This window comes from Falco punctatus (assembly GCF_963210335.1).
Source record: "Falco punctatus genome assembly, chromosome: Z".
Lineage (NCBI taxonomy): Eukaryota > Metazoa > Chordata > Aves > Falconiformes > Falconidae > Falco > Falco punctatus.
Window position 1 is genome coordinate 84,377,517 of NC_137586.1, and position 24,247 is coordinate 84,401,763.

General features: G+C 38.6%; 1 protein-coding gene across 4 annotated transcripts in view; it reads right to left on the reverse strand.

Moving 5' to 3' along the window:
- MSH3 (mutS homolog 3) overlaps positions 1 to 24,247 on the reverse strand; it is a 113,293-nt gene that overhangs the window by 86,860 nt on the left and 2,186 nt on the right. For 2 of the 4 annotated variants that reach the window (XM_080372459.1, XM_080372456.1), the window contains exons 3-8: positions 23,157 to 23,380; positions 19,400 to 19,612; positions 17,978 to 18,094; positions 17,113 to 17,232; positions 15,712 to 15,852; positions 14,594 to 14,760 (exon numbers count right to left, since the gene is read on the reverse strand). In XM_080372459.1, the coding sequence (XP_080228585.1) occupies positions 14,594 to 14,760; positions 15,712 to 15,852; positions 17,113 to 17,232; positions 17,978 to 18,094; positions 19,400 to 19,612; positions 23,157 to 23,380 (982 nt within the window). The remainder of the gene's footprint in view (positions 1 to 14,593; positions 14,761 to 15,711; positions 15,853 to 17,112; positions 17,233 to 17,977; positions 18,095 to 19,399; positions 19,613 to 23,156; positions 23,381 to 24,247) is intronic. The other 2 variants (XM_080372458.1, XM_080372457.1) reach the window with 2 other exon arrangements.

Consider the following 24,247-nt stretch of genomic DNA (forward strand, 5'->3'; position numbering starts at 1 on the left):
AATTTTACTGTTAGTAATTCTAACTCAAACAGAAATTTGACTCTCATACATGAAAAAAAATCTTGCAAATAAACAGTAGACAAATGTTCAGAGAAGTCTTCAGACTCTGAGAGATCTGTGTTAATTTCCAGGAAAGCCAAACTCTGGTTTCCAGAAAGAGATAGACAACTGCTGAGTTTGGTCATGATTTGTCTTGCACTGTCCCAATGGAAAGTGCAGTATCAACACAAAAGCAGGCTAGTTACATCCTCACTGTTAACTGGGCATGTCCAGTTAAAAGAGCAACACAGATTCTCCATGATCAAGGGGACCTTTCCGGTTCCCAACTATCTCACAGAAGTAAAACTCAAAATAAGAAATGGTTCAGCTGAGGCTGTTCTTGTACCTGGGGAGAATAATTTCCAAACTTGGGAATGAACACTGTAAACCTAATGGACAAAGCATATTCTACCCACGTAGAAAAGACCTGTACATTTTATGCTGCTGAAGTACATCAATTCAGCAAACAGAACTCATCCTCAGTACGTGCCTATTTACTGCTCTCAGTATAGCAGCCTAGCCTGAGAACTGAACTGATAGTAGAGAATTTCTGGTGCATAGTGAGGAAAATGCAGCCACACATTCAGCTTTAGCCATGCAGTGCTCCCTTCCAGGAAGAAAGCATTCTGGTGTGCTAACCATCTATGTCATGTTTTAAAAGGGGTTTCTCCACCAGTTGTTAACATAACCTGCCCCTATACAAAGGAGTACACGCCTATAGACAGTGGTCACCCAACACGCACTGAAATAAGAAACTATCAATTAAGTCTCACTGCTTGAGCAGGATTTGGCATGGGGAACTTCTCGTCTCCCTCAGATAAAAAGCTTTACATGTTTTGTAATGTTTTTAGTAGAGGCTGCTGGACAGAAAACAGGGAACAGCTGGCTAGTCAATTACACTTTTAATTAATTGTTTCTTTGATAAGCTGATACAGATTTAAGAATCCATTAAATGTGATGAAATGAACTTGTTAATTTTTCAACAAATTATTTCAGGCTTTCCTGTGAGATGTACAAAGATACTTAAACACAGTGACATTTCTAATGTAATAAATACAAAGAGTGTTAATAATTATGCCCTCTATATAAAAATTTTCTTTTCACTGCCATATTCCTGTAATTAAGAGTGGCACATTTTAATCACAAATGGCTACTTACCTCGATTTCACATTCTATGAAAAGTTAATACAAGTGAAAAAGCAGGGGAGCTATCTTTCACACAGCTTAATTTAGTATGTAACATACAGGTGCTATACTCTGTGTTTTTCATACTACTGCTTTGCTAGGATTCATGAATGAGTCAACAGCAAAAAGCTATGAAATTATTTTACAAATAGAAAACACATTTGAAGGAAACAGATGAAGGCAGCGTAGGCTTAATGGTATGCTTTTTAAGGAAAAAAAAATGAAAAAGCAGATCAGGATTCAAAATTGAAACTCAATTTAATCTCATGTTTACACTTTGAAGGCCTTGATATCAGTGAATGCTCTCTTTGGCAATGGTTCAGTCCAAAACATGGTTTTCAATTCTGTAAGACTGCAAATCATCTCTGGTGCATAGAACTGAACTGAAAACAAAAGTGGCAGAGTTTTGTTGTGATTTTTTTTAAAATAATACAAAATTGGGGAAAAAAAACCACAGTACCTTAATTCTACTGGCAACTGACATTATTCTAACTTACTAGATTTTGTATGTCAAGACTTAAGGAAATTGAAAAATAAAACTATTGCCACCAACAAATGAAATGCTTATAATATTTGAGGGAATAGAAGGATAAAGCTCCTAAGTGAAACTATTAATTTTTGTGAGATCAACTGTTTTCACACACAAGATACATTGCAGTTATTTTGCATACAAAAGATACTTTTGTGCAGTTCCTGTATTTTAAAATACGCAAAGTTGCTGGCACAACATACTGATATCTGTCTATAAGGAATGTTTATAACAAAACTACAAGAATTCCCCTCACCCAGCTTAATATAAAAGGTACAAAGTATTAGTCTACATTCTACTCATGGTAAATGATGAGACAAGCATCTGAAAAGATATCCCTATTAATACACAACCATTTTTTAATGTAATATTTCATATGCAATTCATATATGTATGGACTGCAATAAAGCTACTTCAGTTCCATGCCAAGTCCTCTCTCATCTCAACAGCCAACCTGAAGTTGTACATCTGCCAACATAACCATGCTTCAAGACAGATTTTCGCTTTTTTCTTTTTAAGAGGAATTACATTAAAAGATATCTTCGGTTTGGTTTGGGTTTTTCTTTTAATTTATCACATAATGGACCCTGTCTACAGTACAGCACTTGCTAAACCAAGAGTACAGCCTGACTATCAATTCAGAGATAAACGCAGCCACTAAACACAACATCCCTGGCACTCCCAACATCTTCATTCTTCTCTTTCCTTTTGCTCTGGCATAAAAGCTTGGACAACCATATACTGAACTGAAACAAGAATCCTAACCAGTTCAAAAATTTACCCAGAAAGAACAAATGACTGTAGTGGTTCTTCACTTGTCCCAGTTCCCCGTGAAGGCACAAAAACTTCTGTACTAAACATGAAAGGGGTTGTGAGATAGGAATGATTGCTTAACCCACCAATTCCACTGAAAAGCTACTGATGAAACTCCATTCTGATGTTCCTTTCTACAGTAGGTTAAAAATCAAAGATACTACTTTTAAATCAATTCCTGTGATATATAATTAGCATATTATCAAATGTATGATTAAACTAACATGGGAATTTCAATAGACTTTTGTAACATCAAAAAGCTACACAACAATTCATTAGTTTGGCTGAAGGCCCAGCTTTTCCTTTAAACCTTTCAGAGACATACCGAGAGTCAAGTATACCTCCTCTGTGATCAGTACCCTTTATTTGCCTAGTGATGCCTAAAACTGATGTACGCACCTTGACTGGTTAGCCATGGGATGCTTCTCTTACAACTACTGCTTTCCCCTCAATCCTTCCCCTTCATTTTGGGGCATGACACCACGGGAAGTTATCTTTGAATCTACAATATGAGCAAGCTAGAACAATTCTAGAAGTATAATATGCAGTGATACTAGAAACGTAATGATTAGTCCTTTCACATCAGAGCTGAGGTGGTGTCTTGTCACAGTCCTTACCTATTTATATCACTTTTGTGTTCAGGATGATCCAATCATATTTCAAAGGCCTTACACCCACACAAAGTTACAGTGCTCTTTTTTGCCCATCTTCTATATGTACATTCTTCCATCTTGCATCCAGATTAGGTAACTAAATGCTTACTACTATGTTCTCTATTTTCAGTCCTTTTCAACTTAGCTTCAAGAATGTCCTATACACCTTGATGACTCTGTACACTTGAAGTTAGCGAGCATTATACATCCCCTAGCAGCTGAGAAGGACCCCTCCTCACAGCTTTCACTCTGCAAACCTGTATAAGAAATCTAGCAAAACGGAGCAGCACCCTTGGCTTGCGCTGGCTACAGTGCTCCCAACATCATGTTCAGCTCCTGCTCTTCAAACTCCAGGGTTGGCCTAAACAGACAAGTCATTAGGTGAACCTGGTACTGTTTCATATCTTCATCAATGGCATAGAAAGTGGGGTCGAGTGCATCCTCAGCAAGTTTGCAGACGACACCAAGCTGAGTGGTGCAGGTGACATACCTGATGGACAGGATGCCATATACAGCAACCTGGATGAGCTTGAGAGGTGGGCGCACGTAAACTTCACAACATTCAACAAGGCCAAGTGCAAGGCCCTGCACATGGGTCAGGGCAGCCCCCAGTATCAATACAGGCAGGGGGACGAAGGGATTGAGAGCAGCCCTGCCAAGAAGGGCTTAGGGGTACTAGTGGATGAAAAGCTGGACATAAGCCAGCAATGTGTGCTCATGGCCCAGAAGGCCAACCACATCCCAGGCTTTATAACAAGAAGTGTGGCCAGCAGGTTGAGGGACGTGATTCTCCCCCTCTACTCTGATCTCGTGAGACCCCACCTGCACTACTGGGTCCAGCTCTGGAGTCCTCAGTACAGGAAAGACATGGAGCTGTTGGGAGTGAGTCCAGAGGAGGGTCACAAAAACGATCAGAGAGCTGAAGCCCCTCTCCTATGGAGACAGGCTGGAAGAGTTGGGGTTGTTCAGCCTGGAGAAGAGAAGGCTCCAGGGAGACCTTAAAGCAGCCTCTCAATATTTAAAGGGGGGGCTTATAAGAAAGACAGGGACAGACCTTTTAGTAGGGCCTGTTGCAGTAGGACAAGAGTAACAGTTTTAAATCAAAAGAGGATAGATTCAGACTAGATATAAGGAAGCAATTTTTACCATGAGGGCAGTGAGACACCGGAAAAGCTTGCCCAGAGATGTTGCAGATCCCCCATCCCTGGTAACATTCAACATCAAGCTGAACGGGACACTGAGCAACCTGATCTAGCTGAAGATGTCCCTGCTCACTGTGGGAAGGGTTGGACTAGATTAACTTAAAGGTTCCTTCCAACCCAAACTATTCCATGACTCTATGAATACTGCCTTTCTCTTTACTGTGTTCTCTTGGTTCTTCCTGAAATCCTAGGAAAAGGTGTTCAATAAAAAGGGAAATACATAGCCCAAAAGCAGTAAAAGACACGCAGCAAGAGCATCTGAAGTACAAAAAACCCAGTGAAGGTCTCCAGGAAAGTTATTCTTCCTTCTCAGAACCCTGTACCTCACCAACATTTGTGAAAAATTAAGAAAGGTAGAAGGGTCTGATTTATGTCCTCCTCAGGATGTTATCCGGGGAGCTGCTGCATCTTTCTCCACAAGTTCTTTGTCAGCCATGACTTTTTATAGGGGTATGTAGAGGTAAAGAACAGTGCCAAGCAGTCTGTTGCAAGGAGTGCCTGAAATTTTGCTGGAGATGGGGACAAGGGCACCCTAGATACAGGAAATACGAGAGCAGAGACATGAAGAGGTGGCAGAGGCTCAAAAAAGAGACTCAAAAAGCAGGTAGCGAGCATTGTAAAAAAATAGGCAGAAGGGATGGAGGGGCAGGCAGTTACCTTCCACCTGACAAGAAGCAAGAGACAGGCATTAACATAAAATAGGAAGCAGAACAGATTCAAGTATATTTGCATTAAATTATTTTTAAGTACATCCATCTGCCTCTGCAGGAAGATTCTTTTTTGGAAATGGAAAGCAAATATACATACATGAAACCTTTTTACATTAAAAAATACTGTATTACTAAGTTTTGTACTGGAAGAGTTAATTACTATAGCAATGATTTTGATTTTGTTATGAAGAACTCAGAAAATATTCGTGTAAACTTAGAAGCAAACTTAAGTACCAATTTCTAACAATCATTTTTACTATTTCAAATTCCCAGAGGAAGAGTTCATCCTTCAAGCACACTCTTCACGACTCCTATTTACTGATAGCCTGTTCCCTATACCATAGATCAAAAAGAACATCTGTTAGAGACAAATGTTGTAAGCCAGTCAAGTACAAAACTAAACTGTAAAGATAGTCTGAAAGATAAAGCTTGTTCCTTTTGCAGTTCAGTAGATTGATGGCACATAAAAATCCATTTTAGTTTCATTTTCTTCAAAATAAAAAAAATATATTCTAGTTTTATGAAAAATGAATACATTCATGGCCTTTCTCTTCCGTAACTCAGGAGAGTTGGGAACCACCATGACAAGAGCAGTATTCTTCTCCCCACTCTAGTATCACTGCTATCCGCATGTCAAACATGCAGGCAGTTTCAGTCTTTCTCCCCCCCGTACTCATCTCATTTACATCATTATATTCTTTTGATTAAAACTGCTGAATTTCTAACTCCTAGCACTAACAATAAGGGTAGGAAATGTGGGAAGAAGTAACATCTGAGAAATTAACACATCCAAGATGTCCATGATGCCACTGTTTCACAGGGAAAGATTCATGTCCCAAGTCAGTTTCCAAGAAGAATAAATTACAAAAAAAGATTATGTTATTAAAATCAGAAAAAAGCAAGCGAAGATTTTAACAAATATGCCAATAAACATTCATAGGCTGTTAAAAAATTTTAAAATACCACACCAGCTTTAAGAGCTTAAGAGTCCTCCATTTGAATGTGCACGCTCCAGCTGCAGGTTACTGCAATTTTCACCAATACGTGGAACAAAGGAAAGCGTGCAGTTCCTCTCTGGTTGTAAGAGCAAGTAGCTCCTCCACGATACAGCATACTGTACACACACATTTATCCTTACAAAGGTCCAGTCAGATTTCCTCTTGATGAAAAGAGATAAGTTGCCTTCACATTGAAAACACAGAACATGCACCCTGGAAGTTACCATAGACCAACCAACATGCAGGACAGCCTAGAGTATGGGGTTACAACAGGAAAATACTGATGTAACTGGATCTGATATAACTGTAAAGACCTGAGCGCTCCCTAGTATCTGTACAGTTAAGAGTTACTGGAATATTCAACACTTCTGAAAGTCATTTATATTTATACTTTAATACAGTTGAGACAACTCCCACTTTTATGCGTGTGCAACGCATGCTCCCCTTCCCTCCCACCTCCATACACTATACAGTTGCTATACTGACAAGAGTTGTACAGCCCTCCAGTTTACACAAGTGTGTAACATATAATCACCTGCTCTATCATGAAAATCTCCAATACGTATAACACCTATACTAGCCTACCAGCAAAGCAAACATCCATTAGTAAATGTTCACTTCTTTGAACGATAACTGCATTATCTGAAAACTGGAAATTAAATTACTAATACAAATCACATCAGAATAATAATGCCATTTGGGTATTTGGGTTATTTGAATTTTATCAGAGTAATGACCTCTATCTCAAGTTAAAAGAATTTCAAGTGTAAATGAAAACTGTTCCTTCAAATTAGGATTACTGAACTTGGAAATTTATTACCATTCTCTACCAAGTCACCTAATGCACCACAATTATTTTCCTCGCAGATATGTAGGGAAAATTAGCTATTACTAATTGGTTGCTTTCATCTCCTCCCTCCCTAGGACCAGCAGCGCTCCTGCATGGTGGTGCCACCTCCTGGGGAACAGCAGTGTAGAACGCCAATCTTCCATCTGGGTTTGTAATTAGGAGCTTCAGCATCCGTCCCTGGCTGAGAAACTTTGACAGCTGCTGTGAAAAATCAACAGTAGATAAATATACTGAAGAAATAAGCAAGTAATAACGATCAGAGAGGACAACAAAAAGCAGAATTACTTAAATGTCACGTCCTGCAGTTTCTGATCAATCCTATAACAATAAATCAAATAGGTGCCGAAAGATGAAAACAAATGCTTTCAAGTTTTAATTTTCCTGCTTCTTTCAATAAGGTGTTTTTTCCAAATTAAAAATTTAAATTTTTTTTACAGTAAGAAATTGCACAAACATCAAGATCAATTTAATCATTCTTCATTCAATGATTTTTGGGTCAAACACTGAGGGGAAAAAGAAGCCAAAACCATATCACTAATCAGTGCAAAAACGCCACAAATACAGCTCCTGAACACGCATGTTTTCCACGCTGCTTGCAATCACATGAAAAATAATGCACCTTTGAACCAGGTATGAGCTGCTGGTGAAGCTGATCAGGACCACGCATCTTTGCCTTTGCATAGAGGAATTTACAAAAACACATGGGCTGGGCAAGGCCTGCAAAGGCCAGCTGTTATTGTAACAAGCAATGTTAACATGTTTTATTTAATGCATTATCCAGGTTAAGAGCAGTGCTCTGCACTGCATTCAGACATGGTGCTTTGCAACTACCCTCCCATGTTTTTCTAGTCACAACTCTGCACACATAAAGGACTAGTAATTTCATCTAAAGGATGCCATATGCCTATGCTGTGTCCCAAACCATGAAGGGCAGTAAGGCAGCCAATGGTAAAGAAGCAGTCTTTACACGTATGCAATTTGTCAAAAGAGATTTAAGCCCCATGCTTCCCTCACTTGCAATGCCACAGAAAACAATAATGAACTAAATACTGAGAACAGCATGTTTCATAACTGCAACAAGATTAAATTGCAAAAAAACCTGTCCAACAATTCTCTCAGGTCATTACATGATCTGATAATACTGTTGTGGTGGGTTTTTTTCCCCTGTCTATTCAAAATAAGCAAGCTATGACACGACCAATATGCTTCAAGCAGCTCTCCACACAGCTGAGCTGCCCAGGACATGAATTGGATTATTAGTGGTGCAAAAAGCCTCTTTAGTCAGTAAATATCTGTTCAGTGATGCATTTGTTTTTTGTATTTACAGAAAATAGCTCACACACTGTTTTTGTACTTTACTTGCTTTCTTCCTGCTGCAAATTCAACTGCTTTCGCTTCCATTTATACAAAACATTCTCAAGATGTTTGTCACAGCTTGCCTTTCACTTAAAAATCCATGGGAATACTACAAGCTATACAAACAATGAAACCAGTAGTTTTTGTGATTACCAATCCCCCTTTAGATACTTTTCACTCTTCTATTCAGCTATTTCATTTGCAGTACTGTTTACTCTCACTGTAACCATTTGGTGTCTTGTTTTCACCAGTACAAGCCTTCCCATCCTTGCTCACCCACAAACTTCACAAACTGAGCTACATAAATATATAACCATGTAACTGCTCCCATGTAAAAAAAAAAAAATTCCTCAGTATTAACTATATGAAAGCATCCTCTGATCTGAGCAACCAACCAGCCACATATGAAGATCCACAAAATTAAAAGCATTTTATATTAATTTACAAAACTTCACTGAGTTCATTCCAACTGGGTTTCTGCTCCTTCATGGATGACATAAATCCACAACTCTGTCCCTGAGAGGAATTAGCAATCAATATCACTATTGACCAATGCATGTAATACACCGGCCATAGCTCACTTCTATACCCTTTACAAGTTAACTTATAAAGACAGTTGCACTCCCCATTCCAAGGAACCCAAAGCACTGCCGTATTCTACTATGGCATCACACATATTGAAACAAAAAAGTCAAAAGACATCTCCTATTCTTGATTTCAGATGAACTACAACTGGGGGGCAGGATGACGAGAAACAACCAAACAGCAGTCAACTATCATCACCACCTACGTCACAGGTAATGCTTTGGGCTGGTAAGAGATCACAACAGGGCTGACGTTAGAGATAACACACCTGTGGAATAAGGCAGGTACCTGGGTGACCACAACCAATACAAAGCTAAAGTAACTGCTAAAACAGAGGGTGTATCAGCCCTGCACTGTTTAAGCAGAAAAAGTTGGAAACACAAAGAAGAAAGGCCTGCATTCCATGTAAAGATGGAGGATCAATTACTTGAGAGATCTGGCCCAGGAGTAATTCAATCATTCCAGTGAGTAAGGAGGATGATTTTAGTTCTCAATGGGTTTGAAAGAGAAGGGAATTCAAGGGAGCAAACTCCAAGCCAAAGACAATACTGCAATTCAAGCAAAAACAGAAACCTGAATGCCACAATCAGAAGAAAAAATTTCTTAGACATACTACAGAGAAGCAAGTAGCAGATTTACCTGCAGCTTAGGCTGCAGTGCATGATGGAAGTTGTGTCAAAACTTCCTCCCATATTACAGGCCCAAGCTAGCAGGAGGAAGATACTACGCTCTGCAAGCAGAATAGTGTGAAAAATTACTGGGCAAAGACAAGAGGTTAGTTACCATATCATCCTAACTTTAGACTGCTGGCCAGTCATGAAACAAGACACATGAAAAAACCAAAACATTGCAGACTTGGGTGAAATAATGCTTTGGATGACCTTGTGACCAGTGTGTTTTTCCATAGTGTCAAAGAATGCTACAGAATAAAACATTACATAAAAATGGGCAAATGGAAAAAACTACGAGGACCGCTGGGGCACTCTTTTTAAGATGTGCTGGATTTTTCAATGAAACAAAAATCAGGGCACATGAGAAGAGCAAGAACAAGCAAAATGGAAAGGAGCCTCAAAAATTATTTCAAGACGACCAGTACAGCCCAACTTTTAAAGCAGCCGATATGTTAAGGCAGATGGGTACTGACCCTTGACTAGGAAGAGCCCGGCGTACAAAACACACTGTTCTCCTGTAAAAACATATGCATTTTTTGAAAGCAAGTATATTTTCTTGGTTTTCTAGAAAGAAAGAAACGAAAAATGTTACAAGATTTTCCTCCAGCGAGGCCAGCACTTACAACAGATGTTACTAATGGTTTGGGAATGGAACAGTTTGTTCTGAAGCAGTTTCCATAACCTACTTTTAACTTACGCTTTGCTTTTGAAGGAAGGCTCTCCACCAAAACTGACCTCCAGTTCAGTGCCCTTGAATAATACTTTCTAGTCATTAAAACTGTCCTTGAATAGTACTTTCTAGTTATTAATTTTATGGACAATGTCATAACACTGGCAATAGAAGCACTTCATTTACCACCTGAAACAGCAAAATGCTAGTATCAAATGGAACTATGCCACACATTTCAATACATTTGCTTCCATTTTTTTGCTTCTAAATTACCAAAGGGGAAATTTTGTAACTTGCAACACAAATTTACACCACAAGTTAAACTAACTTTTTAAAGCTTACACAGGTTGGCAAACACCAGAGTTTAATCCAAATGGTTAAGCAAAATCTTTATTAAAAGATGGTTGAGTCTAACTTCATTTAAATCAGTGGTAAAATACCTATTGACGAAAACTAGGATTCCTGCCCCCTGCCCAAGTACACAATTTAACTAAACTGGCTTCACACTAACTGAATTGAAACTCCATTGTATGAACAAATCATACAGCCAGCCAAGTAATCTTACTACAGCAGCGTTTAGCTTTGCTTACTGTTCATTACATTGATGTCCATGCAGAACTTAAACATTGAGAACTCCAAAATCAGGACCAAACCTTCCACTTACATTGCAAACTGCTTTCTTGGGCACAGCTGAAACAGCTTAAGTTGTTCTCAAAACAGATCTACTGCTGCTTCAGTCATTTATTAACTTACTGTAAAATTTTCTTCATTCTTCATTTTGCAAGACCCTGTTTACAGCCACACAGAAACATGTGAAACTGTTTTTGCCACTAATCTGCAGGATAAGCAAGCTTTCCACTAACACTGTACAAACAAAAAGTGACGAGGCCACTTTCCGTTGTGTGTTTTATCTGCACTTCCACTTCTGACTCATAACTCTTTACAACTATTTTACATTAATCCACAGAAATAATTTATATCATAATTAAGTTCTCCTTAAGTAGTAGCTCTTTGTGATTGTAAACCAAATCACTAAAAACTTTCTGGCGACTTATTTGACCCTTGTTCCTGACAAAAACAAATTTAGAATCGCAGAACCCTGCCACTCAGCTGTTTTTTCCTTCTGTGATGAGTGTTCCTTTGACGTAAATTTGGCTGTGACAGTGCACACAATACAAAAACAGAAGTACCAATAAATAGTGTGAATAACATAGTTAAGCCTGGACATAGCTTTGGTGGCAACGAGAATAGGAAGAGGGAAGCACAGCATTACATGAAGAGGTACGTACATTATGTATGTTTTGGTTTTATAGAATAAAGGCAGATAGACACATACACTGGTATATCATATTTGCATTTGGTCTTCATGTACTTGAAAGAACCACAGAAAGTGAAGGAAAGCACACAGATACTTTGAATTCTGTCAATACAGCCAGACATTGAACAAGATTATGACTGCTCTCATAAAGCTGCAGTGGTTTACCTGGACTAAATATTGAAAAAAAAAAAAAAAAAAAAAGTAGCCATCAGCACACCCTTTGTGCTGGAAAAGACCTAGGCTACATCATCTTGGTTGCTCAGTGTGAAGTTCTAATATGCAACATCCAAAACCAAATTATACCAAGTTCCACAGGCAAACCCTGGTGCAATTCTTACACAACATGGGCATGCAGCGAGCAGAAAGACCCTTCTCTTCTCTGCTTTTAACCGCTCCAAACTGCACACCTCCTGGGACTATTTTTCTCTGCCATCCATACTCTGGTCTTATAAATTCAGTGGTTCTCCACTGCATCACAAATACACTGAGATGAGGAGCCTTATTGAAACACAAGATCTAGTTCCCATGGCTTTAGTCCAAAAGGTCTTAAAAAAATTATAAAACGAAACCTCCCCCAGCTAACGGATCATTCTCAGCAGGAGTTATTAGAAAACAGCAGACAAAGAATAAAATTAGCAGGTAATGAAAAATAATAAAAACTGAATACTTTAGACCACTCAATAGGCATTAAAATAAAATTACTGCCTGCATAAAAACCGTTACAGAAAAACCAGAGCCTAATTAAAAGCACAAGAAAGCAGCAAACTGGAACCACTTAAATTACGGACTTCAGGGCCCTCTAGTGGTTAAAACATCGATAGGAGAAAATCCATGAACTTTTTCCTATAAGGCTACTGAAGTCTACTGAAGTAATGCATTTTATTTTTACCATTCCCATGTAATTAGGAACACTTAGGCTGGAGAGCTGCCGAGTAAATTGCCAGAAAGGGGAAAAAATACAAGGTAATATCTGTTCACAAAATCAGCTAATGCGTGGTATTTTTTTGTTCTTAATAGAAATGAGAAGTTACTAATATTCTCAACTGTGCACAACCAAAAAAAAAAAACCCATATAATCACTCTTTCAAACTTGCATCAGAATTACCTTGTTTCTGAAAAATTCACTTGCTTTGCTGGCTTATTACATCATTTCACCTTCCTCTGGCACCCACAAAACTGTCATTGCACAGCACCAGCAACAAAAAAAGCCAAAACAAACAAAAACAGGAATTGATAGGAATTGTTAATCTTCACCACGGTGTAGTGAGAAATATTTTGGGCATACTCCTATATAATTGATTCACAGAGGAGGGAGTTACAAAAGTAAAAGTAATCCTTTTTTGCACTAACCACAGAAGTCCATCTGCTGGCAACCAGAGAAGGTTTGTTACTTCCTCCTAATCGGGTACTTTATCTGCCCAAGTCTTAACAAGCCACTTCACTGCAAGGAAATGCATTGATATTGCTTTCTTAGTAATTAGAGTAGACTTTCAGCTCATTATGGCTTTGCAGTCCATACATGAGCTGAGGGAATGAAAGAGCCTAGTATGACAAGAGCACACTTCACTACAAGTGTAAGCACCACACCACCACTGAATGATGATGAATAACACTTTCCCAAGCCACATTCTCTTAAGATGCCTAACACCAAATCAGACATTTTCAGCCCCTCATCCCAATCTTGCCTCCCATGTACATGTGCCCTTGAAAGTTTGATAGCTGAGTGCAGCAACATCTGTGCAAGTTCTATAATGTGCCACAAAAATCAGCTTTTCCCAATGAGATGATGCCTACCGACCACTTCATGTCAACTTTTTAATCTTTTTTCTAAAAGGGGGTAAAGAAGGATTACACTGGCAGAGGTGGGGAAAGGAATGCAGACTGATTCAGCAGCTCAGTCATCTGAAGCATTACAGCAAGCTACAAAATGATGACTTGGGTGGAATTTAAGTGAGGTAGTCAAGGTACAGAGTTGACTGTCAGGTAGGTACCATTCACGTGACTGTGATGAATTTTCTTTACAATATGGAAGGGTGATAATACTTGTATCTTCTCCGCAGTACAAAACTCTGCCTATGTAATACATTCGTTTTTCTTTGGCCTTCTGTAGCTTTGTTAACACACAGAAGAAAAATATGATACTTTGTCACTAGTTCATTCAAAACAGAAATGCCAAACTCAAAGCTAGTTCTCTACAGCACAGAGCTGCACAGTTAAAAAAGAAACAAAGTGAAAAAGCTGGTATTTTCTCACAAAAAATTACATCTGCAAGATTTCACAAGTTCACCACATATGTTCATAGGGTGGCTTTATCCTTCATCTATCATCCTACAAATTAGATCCTATTCTGGCTTTATTCTCCAGTAAAATTGATATAGAAAACATGTAATGAATTTACTCTTGAAATACACAGAGAAATGAAAACATAAACAGATCATCAGTCACGATATTTGCAAGTTTGTATCCCAGTTCAAGATAGTATAGGAGGACAAACAGAATGAAAATATCAGTTGCAAAGGTTTTCTATACCTATCCACATGAACAGAAAGTAAGTTTCATGCCTTTTAGAGATCTTAAAACTATGACAAACAAGAAAAACAGCCACACAACACCACTTTCACATCCCAAAGAGAAGTGTTTGAGCACTGAAATAAATCCAGTGGATCACATGACCAGAAATGTGGAAGCAAGATGGTCTAAATGAAAACAACAAATGTTTAGGCACACAAATCTTTCATAGGCCGGACACAGAAGCCATGAATTACAGTCTAAATACAATTTTCAGAATGGCCACCCAAAACTTAGTTGGAATTAGGGAATTTTCAACCTAGTAGCAAACTATTTGGGATTTGGGGAATTTTCAGCCCAGACATTCCAAAACAGGCCATTACAGAACTGCACATACATACTTCCTTCTAGATCTAAATTCCATCAACAGCTATGCTGTAATCAAAAAAAAAAAAAAAAAGGCAAAAAAAAACCCCAAACCACAACAAAATCCCCATAGAACATACCTCATGGAAGTTATACTGTTGATGAGCTTTTCAGATTGATCTGACAAGGTAGACGGAAGTATTATTTCAACTGGCTGCAGACGCAAAACCCGACTCTCTAATTCTAAGCGAGATGCACAGTCCCGAAAACTATCAAAAATTACTTCTCCAGTAGTTGGTTGGATTGCCTGTCAAATAATAATAACAACATCATATGCATTGAATATTTAAATTTTCAGGAAGTGTTTCAGTAACTCAAACTGTTAAGCCAGAAATGAAATTTATGGCGTGTAGCACAAAATTATATAGCACCCACATGCTTATTAACAGTGGCAGATCAAAAAATCATGTTTTTCAAATCTATGATACGATAATAACTTCAAACAACTATCACAATTTTATCTTAGTAAATGATAGCAATACCTTAACAGTGTAAATGTGTTCCTGTTATCAATCCAACATTGCTTGACTTTTATTACTATTTATGTAATTGGAAGTCTACAGAAGGTACATGCAATTCAGCCTGTCATAATAGCACCTGCTTTTGTTGTTCTCTCCCAGTGGCAGTGTGGCAAACACAAGCACAATCAAGACACTTTTAAATTAATGAATTACCAGCAGACTAGGCTTTTGTATCACTGTGTTTTGCCAGTTAAACAATCCTGATTTTAATCTTCACCATAAAAGAGAATACAAATCTGAAGAGGAAACAATAAAAGTATTAAGACTCTTCCTCTAAATAACATTTTGTAAAGGAAAAAAGTGCTCACAAGCTTTAAAACATTGACCCTAAAAACATCTAAAGTTATTAAAGCATCTGAACTAATGATTTCCCTATATTTAGTTAAAACACTGTTATGTTTTCAAGTGGTATGGCAGCAATAACAGTGTTAGGAATATTCAACTATCAACTTCAGACCTTTTCTGCAGTTTTCAAATGTAAGGCCCTCACAATTCACACACAGATGATATCCTATCTAAACTGCACCTTGTTACAAAATAAACAAAACCCAAAAAATCCTAAAAAAACAGGACAATTGTAAATTACCACCCACTCTCAAAAAAACCCTAACAAAACAACGCCCCAAAAAACCCCACATAAACCCTAAAATATCAGTTCCCCTGTGAAACTAACTTACCATAATGCCTATAACAATGTCACCTTTCTTCCTGTCAAATTTTTCTCCGTTTTCACAGACACAGAGGAGGTAGTTATCAGGGACCTCTGTTGTTACCTCTTCGACATCTACAGAATCATCTAGCTTCAGCAAAGGGTTCACATGTAACAAATGTTAAAAAAAACACCAGGCAATACACAGATTTTGGTGCATTATTCACAGGTCCTTCTGGATTTCAGTCCTTCTCAACTAGATTTTGTGTTAGGTCTTCTGGACTAAAGGTCTAATTTGACTTTCATTAGCTTGACTCCTATGACAATTTTGGTGAACTCAGATGACTGTCAAGCACCGAGGACTGAAGTCAGTGCATGGCACGCAAAGGCCATCTTTGAGTGTCTTGTGGGTCTCCTCATTCAAGCAAGAGCAGCTATATCAAAAGTTAAACCAGCAGCTGATTCTGCACACGGGCTGCTATACCTTGCCATTTTGACTTCATAACCACACCACATGCACCTAACAGAAAAAACAGAATGCACCAGGTACAAAGCACCTGAAACGCAGACAATGCCCTAAGTTAAACAAAAGTATACATCTTAGCAGGAGCATTAGGTTAGTTGCATTCAAAACTTGTAGCATACCTGTCCACCAGGTTGGGTTATACTGCTGCACCTGCTTTCACTGAGTTTGCCAACCACTGCGATAGAGTCTGCAAGTACACTAGAAGTTTTCCAACAAAATCTCAGGACTTCTATCTGCTTCCCTGACCTACTCCTTAAATGCAACCTCACAGACATTAAACTAGCAATCTTTTTAGCTCTCGGTATCTAGTAAGTACTAGTTTGAGAAATTAAAGGAAAAAACATGATGTAGATAATGCAGAAGATATGAAAACAAAAACCAGAAGAAAAGAAATTAAGACAATTTCACTGGTTGAAATTTTCACTATCTCATTTACACATTTCCTTTGTTTTAACAGTCAGGGGTCAGTTACCCAGCTAGATTTTCAATAGTCCATTGATTTTATCACCTTCTTTTCACTTAAACCAAACCAATCAATTCTTCCTTCACACCCTCTTGAATCACTATTGTTATGCATTCTCATTTTGGTCAAACAGGTAGCTGAAGACAAGATCTACAGAACACTGTAGACTTGGGAAGTCCGCTCTCTGACTTCAGAAAGCAACTACAGTAAACACAGGCTCTGCTGTTTCACAACAAACCTAGAGCCCTGAAGAGATTAAATTATTTATAAAGCCAGCACCATGGTTTACCACAACTTAAAATTAAAGGAACTTCTATTTCCTGCTGCCACTCTTATGTCAACCGCTAGCTACTCATGTTTCATCTAGCTGGTAATACTAGAATTGCAGCCTCTCATACATGGAAGATTATAGTCCAAAACCAAATTTGTTTGAAAAGGATATCTTCTCCAATAAGTGTAGACTTAGTGTAGAGAGCAGTCAGTTTCCGGCTGAAGAGAGAGCTTTTATTTTCTCCAGCAGCCTTCAGTGCTGCAGTTTCCATTTGTTTTACCACTCCAACCTACAGGCACACAGCAAGAAACAAAATTACCTCTTTGATTAATAACAAATAATTTATTTAAACAAGTCATTTTTTATTATTCTTCTGTAAATTTGGAGATCTTTTAAAACGTACAAACAGCAAATGCATCATTAAAGCTGAGCAGCAAGGGCAGAGGCTAGCATTGATCCTGCTACTGAGGATATAAGGCACCGCTTGTTCTTATGTTCTATCCACTTCTAACTGCCCTCACAACTTCTCCCATCCTATTTTGAAATAATTTTGCTAGAGTTCACCACTTGCCAGAGAATGGTTGCTGCTATCAATTTAGATTCAACAGGCCCTTTTCTCATAAGCAGAAAAAAAAAAGAGGTATCACAGAAAGTCAAAATTACAGGGATCAACAACAGGAAGGAAAAGAAAGAAAAAACGTCTGGGCTAGGATAAGAAAAACAAGGATGTGAGGAAGAATGAGACAGAGAGAGAGAGGATATATAAGTATTTCTATCAAATGCAAAGGCTTGATAAAAACCAAGAGAAAGAACTGTTCTAGAAAACATGAAGATACCTTTTGTAAAATGAAATAAGATTGAATCTACTTAAATTTTGTGACGCTCATCACAACAGCAAAATTGAAACAGTTAGCCATTCTAACTGCAAAAACAGCCGATGAGTTTCCCACTCCTCAGCTGAAACAAGACTAGTACAGTAAGTTATTTCACTGCTATTCTGTCCTTAACACCATTTAATAAAAGCCAGGGATAACCTTATATCCTTTTGCTACAAGTCGCCGCACATGGACAAACAGTCTGTGAGTCGGTATACTGGCAGTCATAAAGTTATGATCCTGATGACAATAAATGTTTAGTTCTTTAGCTGCAATCTGCAAAGTACAAGAAGAAGAGTGAGACAATAGTTTAAATTGTGACATTTTGAAGGAAAGGAGCTCATCTCTGTGACAACACTGATGCACAACTACAAATAAAAATCCAGTGTCAAAAGGAAAATGTTACAGGAAAAAGCCCAGAGAGCTGGGCCTCTCCACCTTCTGTCCCAGCACATGGTCACAGACAGGGGCTTCAGTATCACAGACTTCACGTGCCAGATTACTACGCTGCATGTTTATCTTTACCACCATGACATAAACCACCTACACCACACACACAGATTCTGCAACACAGTTCAACAAAGGGTCAAGTAATTTTCACAACACTAAAAATGCAAAAAGAATGGAGGTATTTTAATTGTGGTTATACAGATGGTATTAAGCTAGCTAATCAATTAAAATACTGAAAAATCAGTATCAAACAGCAGTGGAAACTACATACTTCACAGAAAAAGAGCAACAACACTTGTTAAAATGTGACATTATAATGTATGCTCTCTAATTGCTTTTTTGCCCAATGACTAGGGAGAGTGGTCTTGAACAGGAACTGCAGACAAACACTGAATTCTGTACCTGGATAGTGTATTTCTATTTCTGGACTGTGAGTGCACCAGTAAACAAGTAGACAAATTACAGAGTACAAATTTGATTATCATAAATAATTCCCAGTAACTAAGCAAAGTTTCTCACTGGTCTCAAGTGTAGAAATAGCACAGATCAAAGGCTGGTAGCAATGACTTTGGGACAAACCATGAAAAAAAAATTATCATTATGAACCATTTATGAGCCATCACTTTAAAATAATGTTTGTTGCAAAGTACTTTCCAGTTCCTACAGATCTGGCACATATAGGTGCTGCATCTGAACATGCATACAAGACGGTCTCTGCACTCAGGCTACACCAGCTATATGCATCTACTTTTACAGCACTCACTAAACTGTCTTCCAAACTGAAATACTCCTAGTAGAGTTTTAGGCCACGATAGAAAATTCACCTCTGAAAGTTTTTCAGTTTTAACTCTGACAAATAATTACTCTACGACCTCATCTTAATTTCCCCATATGCAGGACAGCAAGCACTAGCATATGATTACAAAATCGTAAATGCTATTGTGATAGAAAGCATATGCGCAGTGCATAGTCTTCAACTTAAGCATGCAGATTTTTTGTCTTGATTTCGAGTACTAAAAACAACCTACGAAATTCATGCCCCACAAGAACCTTACTTCTGGGAATCGCCACAGACCCTAGTACGACACCAACACAACACAAGTGTCTTTCCATAACCCTGGCAAAAATTACCTCTGCATCTTCTCCAAAGAATCGATATTTGTATCCACATTCCACACACAAAACAGCATCTTTATAGCGTTTCTTCATTTCTATGAATTGAAGTTCTAGTGGAGTGTAAATACTTTTCGTTCTCTTATTAAGGTTTGTATCTGAAGTACATTGGGTATTTTCATAAGACTTCAGAGATGCAGAAAACTGACTAAGATCACAATGTAACTCCTCCTGTAAACAAAAGATGGAAAAGTATAGTTAGGAATCACCAAATAAATCCATTGCCCATGCAGACCTTGACTCACATAGACCACAGAGCTAGGCTGTTCTTGCATCAAATAGCCCCAAGAACTGTAGCCAAACTATTAAAGTAGGATATACAGAATACAGTTTAATTGGAATTAAAAGTCATGAAAGTCAAAGATTTTACATCAATTAGTCAACTTCAACACAGTGCTCACACATCTCAGCTGAAATCAGATCCCTGTGGTATCACGAGCTCTCAAAACACAGACCAAGAGGCACACAGGCTGCAAAGACCGGGCAGTCAAAACTGGTCAGATATAAAAATAAGGATGAATTACTACTCCAATTTACAGATGAGAAACTGCACCACAGAGAGATTAATGGTGTTCCAAAACGCCACAGTAAATCAAGAAATAACCCAATTCAATACGAGTCTCAGTTGATAGTCTCAAGCACCAAAACTGTATTTCTTCTCCAGTCTACCCTTCCTTCATAAGCTCAGCAAACCTCCCAAAATAATTTATTCTTAACCACACGAAATCTATGTAACAGTTTCTAAAACGCTTAACAGTTAAGGCTTTGAGCCCACTCTCTTGGAATTTATCATTTACAGTGACATTGTGTAGCCTATGTTAGCCAAGCAACTTTAGCTCTACAACTTTGTTTTGTTCGTTATTGTAAGCAGGGTGATGGATTCAGTCTTTTAGAAGTGCAGTGAACAACACTGATAAGATGCGCTTCACTTACAGCAAAATTCCTCCTCACTTGTATCAACACCAAGTACTCATAAAAGTGATTTAAAAAGATGAAATACAAAGACAATACTCTCCACAAGTTTTTAAAGTGTATGACTACACAAAACACAATTGATCAGGTTGTGCTGTGAGTTTCTGTATCTGCAAATAAATATGGTAAACTTCCATTTCTAACAATTGTCCCATCTAGATTACAAGGAACGAAGTCAACAGACTGTTTAGGAGCAATGGTAGCTCAGAAGAAGAAACACAGAGGTAGTGCAAATCATATACTTTGAGTCATGGGAATGTACAAAGAATGCAGGTAGAAGACAATGGGGAAAAAAAGATGACTTATCTGTACTGTTAACTGCAAATTGTAAAATTCCCAGAATTGCACAGAATCAAGGGACGACCTATTTGACAAGCAGACACCATAGACAACATAGCCGAATACAAACAAAGCTGTACCATGCCTAGAACTCAGATGGCCCCAAAAGCTTAAATGTCTCAGCTGCAGAATCCTCAGCCTAAGGATTCAGCTGTCTTCAATCCAAGCTCTGTGCCAGCCAAGCAGCGTGACCGCATCTCATTTTACAGACAAAACTCTTGTGAAAAAGCATGTGAAATAAGGTCACAAAAGCAAGTAAAAGTAGTAAAAACACACAAGGAAGTTGAATGGCTGTAAGTTAGCTGCTAAAGGAATTTAGATGAAAATTAGTCACATAAAAAGGCTGTGACTCAGAAAAAAGCAAGACACAAACACCTAAGATAACCCATTCCAAGGATGGCAGGCCAGCCCTTCCTCACCTGATTGCCTGGCCAGCCCACTCAGTAAGTGTCCTATAAAGATGCTAGTAATGCTCTGTCAAGTATGTCATGAGTCCTCACTACCTACTGAGCATATTAAGTACAGAATAATTGCTCTTTACTTTTACTTTCATAGTATCATAGAATGGTTTGGGTTGGAGGAGACCTTTAAAGGTCATCTAGTCCCACCCCCCCTGCATGGACAGGGACACACACACCCCCAGCCCGGGCTGCTCCCAGCCCCGTCCAGCCTGGCCTTGCGCCCTGCCAGGGATGGGGCACCCACAGCTGCTCTGGGCAGCCTGGGCCAGTGTTTCACCACCCACTTCACACACACCTTGCCTGCAGAATCTCTCTGCACACACTTAAAGCCAACCTTCCTCATGATCTAGGAAGCGAGAGGTAACAGCTGCCATCATCTCACAGACAACGTGTGATCAACTGGACCCAAGTGCTCTTTGGCAACAAGCATCTAAGCATATGAATATGCAGTGGCAATACTGCTATAAAAAGCACACCAGTGTTAGTGCACTGGAAACCAACTGTGGAATAGGAAGACATAAACACTGCACCAGCTGATACCTGGAAAATCAACACACACATCTGCTCAAAGCAAAAGAGAACCCTGAATTCTGCAGAAACAACCAACCATCTTAGGCCCACAGCCTGGTGGATGGAGAGTTGCACGTTCCTTTGCTCACCAAATGTGCACTTCTGCTGTGCTTACTTTAACACACCCATTTTTAACAGACAACCTATACCAGCCACGTGCTGTCTCCAGTGTTACAGAAAAGAAAGTCACCAAATACTTCCCATGCGTTTTGCAAATACATACATGTGTTAGAACACACACATGTTATAATTTCAGCATCTAGAACTGGTTCTCAAACACCTGTCAGACACACCGAAGTATGATTTACAGGTTAAACTAGCAGGGACAGCATCTGATGTCAATGTAATTGCACGGACAAAGGATCAGAAATCAAGAAGTTCCAGACAGACGCAGGTTTGAAAGAGGGACAGAAAAGGAATTAGTTTTCTGTGCTCTCCAACTGACCACATCTACATATCCTCAATCCCTTATAACAACAGAAATCTCTTGCCACAAGCTGTTGAATTCATTATTCTTATATTGATCTCATGTTCACACAACTCAAATAACTCAGTTTAAGGTCATGACCTTCAGACACGGAAGGTCAAATCAACTTTTACAACCTTTCACACAACTTCCTTCCTTCAAAAAGCCAGATGTAAAGCTTTGTTCCTTCAAAAAGCCAGATGTAAAGCTTTGTTAAAGAGCAGTTGAGTCCCAACACACCGCCACCACAGTAAGCCAAGAGATGCCTTTTAGGACCTGAATACTTCAAAATGAGCAAGCTGGCCCCAAACCAAACAACTAATGTTAATTAGCCCCATAATTAAATGGGAAACAAAGCACTAACTACTACACTGTTATTGATGTGTATCATAGGTATAATGATAATTTTCAAGGGAGCTATCCATACCTTCTGCAGACGGAAAAAAAAAAGTGGTATCTTTAGTAGTAAGGTTTTTTATAAACAAGTGGATTAAGCTACATTTCAGTAATAATTCTGAATCATATATTTGCAAAGAAAGCCTGTTAGGAATTTTACAGCCCGTATCAAAACTCATACAACTTGAAAGAAAGTTGAGCAAAGGGACACACTGAACATTTGTTATTACGATATTATAGGTTCATTCACAGTAACAAGATACACTGCCAGCATTTCTGCTCTCTCATTACTCATTTTTTTCAGTGATATCACAGAAGAGCTGTAAGATGCATTCTGCTCACTGTGCTAAGACTGCCAGGAAAACATCTGTATACAAACACCGGTCTACTGGGTCGTGCTGCATTATTTCATGACAGAATACAAAAACACAAAAGGAATCTTGTGCCAAAGCTTGCTTTCCTTAAGCCATAAGAAGTAATCTACACAGCACTGGATCAAAGCTCTACATACCTTCTGAGCAACCTTTGGGCTACTGTCCCAAGATTGCAGATGGTTTTTCAGTTCTGAACTTCTCCCAATAATAGCAGGACATTTTTCCAAACTCAGAGATTCCTTTTCCTGAAAACTATCCTTCTGGACTCTGTTACACTGCTGGTCTGAATCACTGCAGAATTCTCTCAGTCTGTCTAGAGTTTGCAAACATATACGAGGCTTTTCACACTTCAGAGGTTCTTCTTCAGTAAAAACACACAACAAAAACATATTAGCAACTTATTTGCTGAAACAGAATGTCTATCAGAATGACATCAGTAAGCAGAGAATACAATCAGCTTGCTCCGGCTCTCTCTTCCCTGCATTCCCTCTCCTCTCCCATTGCATTATTTCTGCCAGCCTGATCGAACCATGCATGTAATCAGCTTAGTTACTTCCCTGGAAAGTCAATACTCCTCACTGAAATGCTTCTTCATACATGGGAGAAGTAGTACAATTATTTTCTGGACTGATAATTGTAAAGCCACAAAATTAGCTAAGAATATTGGCAGACATGGTATTTTTTTCAGCAGTTTTTAAGGAGTAGTATTGCTAGTTGATGGTGTCTGAGTGATACTTCATCATATCCACAAAACTGCATATAGCACCCTCTTTAAAAAAATTATAGAGGCTAATTCTTTTCAATGAATTATAAGTGTAATGAACTTTATATTCAGTGATTACTTTTTTTCTACTAGCACCATTAACTTTTTTAATTCATGGTTCAAAGCCAGATAGAGCATGGGCATTTTCACTGTAATTAAGTGGTTGCCATTTCACAGTTAAGAGCACTGCATTAGAAGTATTTACTCTAAGGTAGTCTTTAGGTATCCCAGTCAAAGGGCAGACTCCACAGAGCTGTCAGGTGTCAGTAAGCTTCAGCCTGAGACTAAAAGACAGATTGTTAAATTAACACAGAAAGGGAAGTTACAGCATTTCTGCGTGGGCATCCAGACTTCACTGACTGAACAACCTGTTAAAGCTGAGTCAGCTGAAGGGGATTTGCAGAGTAATTTTGGAGCAAGGCTCAAATACCTAGCTTCTGAGCCACAGACAGGTGCTTTAGAAGT